Source organism: Coregonus lavaretus (genome assembly GCF_964263955.1).
Source record: "Coregonus lavaretus genome assembly, chromosome: 7".
Taxonomy (NCBI): Eukaryota; Metazoa; Chordata; class Actinopteri; order Salmoniformes; family Salmonidae; genus Coregonus; species Coregonus lavaretus.
In genome coordinates this window covers 45,429,016-45,435,510 of record NC_139994.1, presented here as the reverse complement: position 1 = coordinate 45,435,510, position 6,495 = coordinate 45,429,016, and the positions used below count along the sequence as shown (strand labels likewise).

The following is a 6,495-nucleotide window of genomic DNA, read 5'->3' as shown; positions in this document are numbered from 1 at the left end:
CGGCTTCCGCGATTGTCATCACAAGGAAGTTACATCATTTCCACAGAGCGACGTAAACAAGTTGACCTTGCGCGAGCTCGAGTTTCAAATATGCAAATGAGTTAGCTAAGGAAAATAGCTATCTATTTTTTGTGAACTAGTTCATTTGAATTACATTTTAGTCATTTAGCAGACGCTCTTATCCAGAGCGACTTACAGTTAGTGAGTGCATACATTTTTCATACTGGCCACCCGTGGGTAATGAACCCACAATCCTGGCGTTGCAAGCGCCATGCTCTACCAACTGAGCCACAGTTGAATGTCCTTGAATAAATATAATTCTAAATTTCTACTGTTTCCTTTGCTATACCATTATCATGTCAGATTACACAGAAAACGATAAATCATCGCAAATTAAAAAATTGGTTTTATTCACATTTTCTCAAGCATTTTTCCCCCCATCCTTTAAAAAAAATATATATACTGGTGTAATAAAAAAAATTATAACACTTTGAATGTCTTTGTTAACAAGCAAAATATTGGTGGAGGAAAAAAAATAGAACACTAGAATCCATCCCTGCACAATAAAGTCAATACATTGAGAAGATCAAACACAAGCATTTAGCAGAATTAAAATACTTCCAGGACTGTGTTCCAAATGGCACCCTATTCTTTTTATTAGCAAACTACTTTTGACCAGGGCCCACTTTCAACTCTCACCTATTTTCTTGAGTTTACAAGCATTGCAGGAGGCAGGTGACATGCACACAGACAGAGACACACACACACACAAGCAGGAGACATCAACGTGATGGATGCCTAGTAGTCTCATATCAGGAATGGTAGAAATGGCACCCCATTACTTACAGTGCATTCGGAAAGTGTTCAGACACCTTGACTTTTTCCACTGTTACATTACAGCCTTATTCTAAAATGGATTAAATATTTTTTTCCCCGCTCATCAAACTTCACACAATACCCCATAATGACAAAGCAAAAACTTTGTTGAAGCACCTTTGGCAGCGATTATAGCCTCGAGTCTTCTTGGGTATGATGCTACAAGCTTGGCACACCTGTATTTGGGGAGTTTCTCCCATTCTTCTCTGCAGATCCTCTCAAGCTCTGTCAGGTTGGATGGGGAGCGTCGCTGCACAGCTATTTTCAGGTCTCTCCAGAGATGTTACATTGTGTTCAAGTCCGGAGTTTGGCTGGGCCACTCAAGGACTTGTCCCGAAGCCACTCCTACATTGTCTTGGCTGTGCGCTTCCTGTTGGACCGTTGCCCCAGTCTGATTTCCTGAGCAGGTATTCATCAAGGATCTCTCTGTATTTGCTCTGTTCATCTTTCCCTTGATCCTGACTAGTCTCCCAGTCCCTGCCGCTGAAAAACATCCCCACAGCATTTTGCTGCCACCCCCATGCTTCACCGTAGGGATGGTGCCAGGTTCCCTCCAGACATGACGCTTGGCATTCAGGCCAAAGAGTTCAATCTTGTTTCTCATGGTCTGAGAGTCATTTAGTTGCCTTTTGGAAAACTCCAAGCGGGCTCTCATGTGCATTTTATTGAAGACTGGCTTCCGTCTGGCCACTCTACCATAAAGGTCTAAATTGGTGGAGTACTGCAGAGATGGTTGTCCTTCTCCACAGAGGAACTCTGGAGCTCTGTCAGAGTCAGAGTGACCATCGGGTTCTTGGTCACCTCCCTGACCAAGGCCCTTCTCCCCCGATTGCTCAGTTTGGCTGGCCGGCCAGCTCTAGGAAGAGTCTTGGTGGTTCCAAACTTCTTCCATTTAAGATTGATGGAGGCCACTGTGTTCTTGGGGACTTTCAATGCTGCAGAAATTGTTTGGTACCCTTCCCCAGATCTGTACCTCGACACAATCCTGTCTCAGAGCTCTGCGTACAATTCCTTCAACCTCATGGCTTGGTTTTTGCTCTGACATGCAGTAAACTGTGGAACCTTATATAGACAGGTGTGTGCCTTTCCAAATCATGTCCAATCAATTGAATTCACCACAGGTGGACTCCAATCAAGATGTAGAAACATCTCAAGGATGATCAATGGAAACAGAATGCAGTATGTCTCATAGCAAAGGGTCTGAATACTTATGTAAATACATTTATTTTTATGACATTTCAAAAAAAAATAACTGTTTTTGCTTTGTCATTATGGGGTATTGTGTGTAGGTTGACGAGGGGAAAAAACAATTTAATCAATTTTAGAATAAGGCTGTAATGTAACAAAATGTGGAAAAAGACAAGGGGTCTGAATACTTTCTGAATGCACTGTATATACTAGCCAGCAGATCCAACGCGATTGCTTACAGCTGCACTAGGGTTAGACAGGCTTTCTGTGTAAATTAAAAGCCAATTTACGCTTGATCCGAAAATGTGGTCAGTTGCGCAGTATGGAGGGTGTAACGCAATTGCTGAGCCTCCAGAGGCATGCCGAGGCCAAATTGATCTCCGTACCGCATCGCCTCCCACATTCTGTAACAATGTAGAGGTATCTGTATAGCTCCGCATTAACACGATTGGTTGGCTATAGGTGGGGGCGGGAGGTCCTGTATAAACACCAACTCAGTTACTTTACAACAGCTCTCCGAAGCGCAAGAAGTATGAATGCCCTGACTTCTGCAGAGGCCGTATTACCGTAAATGCTGCACGGCCAATGGTGACGTCAGATTGACCATGCAGCGCCTTTAAGACACCCCGGAGCCGCCGTTAAATATTTAATAATAGCAGTCATTCAATCTTCTCAGTGTAATAGTTGGGCTAATGGGACAATTCAGATTACAATGCATTTCTCATCCTAGGATTGAGGTAGGTTTTCCGAGACTCGCACCGGCTCTGAGGTGTCTTAATCTACACAGGAAGCCTGTCCGACCCTAGTGCAGCTGTAAGCAAGAGGATCGGATCTGCAGGCGATATATACACACACGCAATCAAAACTTAATTAGTTAACAATAAAAAGTTGATTGAAAAATATTGTAAAAAAAACACCCAAAACTATTAAAATATGTACATTATTTACAAAGCTCTGTCTAGGCAACCTCACAGCGCCATGACACCGCTCTGTCCTGTGTTTTTCCAACTACATTTCGGTACAAGTACAACAGTAGTTTTCACATTTAATTTATTCTCCGTCTCCAAAACAAATACTTTTAGAAAAATATTGACACTAGTACACACGTCAAATTAACAGTTGATTTTGACAGCTTTGAAACCACATTCATATGGATTAGTAGAATAACATACAGCACTTTATATCCAAAATGATAACAATGTGTTGTATACACACAGAATTATATATATGTATTTTTTAATTTTGTAAAAGACAAATAGCCTATTTAGGAGCTGGCCTGAGATTTTCATAAGCAGATTTCTGAGGCTAGCCCCAAGGCATACATCCTCTGGGCCCATACGTCTCAAACAATGGAGGAGCGAGCCTCTTAAATCAATTGATTATAAATCAAAGCCTGATTCTCACTATAGGGCCATGATGAGCTGTACTGTCACTGTAACCGTGCTGGAAAGGACAATGTACAAAGAAAATATCCAAGCCTACGGCCCTGTAGTGTGAATCAGGCACAATAGTTCTCATTCATGCTTCAATCACAGAACTGGTCTGGGCTGCTGGGTGAGGAGGAGGCCGAAGCGTTTCTTCAGGGTTACCCGGTGCCGGGAGAACTTGTCGTCAGGCGAAAAGCGGGCGGGATGGGCAGAGCTGGTGGGCTGGCCCAATAGATCCACCTTCTGTTGGGTCACGGAGTGACGAGAGGAGAGAGGTATGAGAAGAAAAGAGATCGCATGAACAAGTAGGAGTATAGCTTGTTACATTATAACGTTACAGGGTTGAACTGGCCCATTTTCTACACTCAAGCTGTAGGGTCAGAAAAATGTTATATGTAATGTTTGGAAACGTGGACCAACTCTCTGAGAAGGTTATGAATTGCATCATCAGTTGATGTTTAGAGATGCTATCTAAACAGGACCTAAGAACACAGTTACCATCAGGAACTAGCTACAATAAGAATAACACCATATACAAGTAATAATTAGATGGGTGCTTATATTTGTCCTATTTCACACATGTACAAGTGTGTATTAATGTATACGCATGTGTTTTTTGCATACCCCAACTCCGAGACACCCTCTGAGAGTGGGGCCACAGCTGAACTAGTACCTGGGCTTGAGGAGACGAGATCTCCTCTGACGCCCAGGATCCTTCAATTCAAAGTCCCATTAATCAGCTCTGCAAACGTATAACGTCAAAATACGTTCGGTACGCACCAAAATATGGAGCTTCGCACAGCAACTATCGTCATTACTGCTGTTACGCACGGTATGTACTTCCTTCGGCACCTCCAATAAATTCACTCATTACTACCACGCACAGGTCGGCTGATCCAGCAGCAGTACATACTGTGCTTAACGGCAGCAATGACGATAGTTGCTCTGCGAAACTCTATATTTTGGTGAGTACTGAACGTATATAGACATAACGTTTGCAGAGCTAGTTAATGTGACTTTCAATTTAAGGATCCTGGGTGTCAGAAATCTCATCTCCTCAAGCCCAGGTACTGGTTCAGGTCACGGCCAGGGTCTGCCATTATCAATGGTGACCCTGGAGCAATTAGGGTTAATTAAGTGCCTTGCTCAAGGGCACAGATTTTTCACCGTGTCTGCTCTGGGATTTGAACTAGCGACCTTTTGGTTACCGGCCCAACCATAGAAATATAATAATTATATTTCTATGGCCCCATTGCTCTTACGCTAGGCTGCCTGAACCAGTATCTGTGTGTTAGAGACCTCTAATGCCCAGAAAGCTCCAATTCAAACTCCCATTCACCAGCTCTGCAAGATTTATAACGTTAATGTCAAAATACGTTTGCTGATCACCAAATACTATCTTAATTTACTCCCGTCATGGACGGTATGTACCGGAAGTCTTAATAAAAATGTACAAGAAACCGAAAAAATGCCTCTTCGGCAGCTCTGTGTTGAGCTGTTTTACACTTCCGATCTGTGCGTGGCTGCAAGGAGATGCCCAATTTGGAAGTACACACTGGCCGTAACGGGAGTAAATGAGCATAGTTTCTCAGCAAAAATCCATATGACCAACGAACGTATTTTGACATTATAATGCTTGCAGACCTGGTCAATGTGAGTTTGAATCTGAACTTTCTGGGCGTTAGAGGTCTGTAACGCACAGATACCGGCTCACCTTTCGCCCTGCTAGACTGCCTACCGCTTAGCTTTGGGACACAACATCGGGAGTATGTGTATTGATTGGACTCCCCGAGATGTGCATCGTTCTGTTGGCTGGCTACAGAAAATAACCCATACCACAATATAGCCAGCTTAACCAAAACATTACGTTTCCAGTCAACAAAGGCATATGTATAATCTCTAGCAACTCTACTTACCAGATGTAAAGTGAAATGTGTCCCTTGATATCAAATAAACATCTGAATCCAACTTCTGTCTGAACCGCACCATATTCCTGTTGTGTTCAGTAGACGGTGGTAGGAAGTCTCACTTGAAGTGCGTGGTCTAATGGCAGCCCGCTGTCTAACTCGACAGGAATATGGTGCTTTTCGGAAAAAAGTTGGATTCAGACGTTTATTTGATAGCGAGGGACACATTTCACTTTAAATCTGGTAAGTAGAGTTCATAGATATTATATACATGCCTTTGTTGACTGGAAACTTTTTTTAGTTGAAGCCGGCTATAATGTGGTAGCCGGCTATAATGTGGTAGCTCCTGAGTGGCGCAGTGGTCTAAGGCACTGCATCGCAGTGCAAAACTGTTCCACTAGATCCTGGTTCGAATCCAGGCTCTGTCGCAGCCGGCCGCAACCGGGAGACTCATGGGCGGCGCACAATTGGCCCAGCGTCGTCCAGGGTAGGGGAGGGAATGGCCGGCAGGGATGTAGCTCAGTTGATAGAGCATGGCGTTTGCAACGCCAGGGTTGTGGGTTCGTTTCCCACAGGGGGCCAGTATAAAAAAAAATAATAATAATAATATGTAAGTCGCTCTGGATAAGAGCGTCTGCTAAATGACTAAAATGTAAATGTAAATGTTATTTTCAGCCGCCAGCCACGAGATGCACAACTCTGGCATAGACTCCCGATGTTGTGTCCCAAAACTAGCCCTGCTAGGTTACCTGCCGCCCTGAAAACCACAATGCATTAACGCATTCCTCTTAACATTTCTTACAATGCCGAAGATATAAGTAATAGTTATGTGCATAGTGGCCACGATTCTATTCCACATCATTTAATACTGCTAACGTTAGCTTGCTAGCTAAACATACCTTCAGAGTGTACACTCTCTCCCCATTCTCGTTCAAGTAGAACTGCAGGAACATCGTGGCAAATAACTTGTGCTTTGTAAGTTATAAACAACAATACTGCACCACCAAACTTTTATTTTACAGAAAATGCGCCTGTATTTGTTGCGTTCAGCGCTCCACGTGCAATTATTTTCTCCGTGTGTTGAAAGCGGATATCCG

General features: G+C 43.3%; 1 protein-coding gene across 1 annotated transcript; it reads right to left on the bottom strand.

The window, feature by feature from the left end:
- Positions 1-3,097: 3,097 nt before the first annotated feature.
- LOC311132937 (H/ACA ribonucleoprotein complex subunit 3) lies at positions 3,098-6,495 on the bottom strand. Its single transcript, XM_084166327.1, has 2 exons — positions 6,298-6,495; positions 3,098-3,734 (listed from the first exon to the last, which is right to left on the bottom strand). Exons 1-2 carry the CDS (start codon positions 6,349-6,351, stop codon positions 3,594-3,596), a joined length of 195 nt encoding a protein of 64 aa, XP_084022453.1. The 5' UTR covers positions 6,352-6,495; the 3' UTR covers positions 3,098-3,593.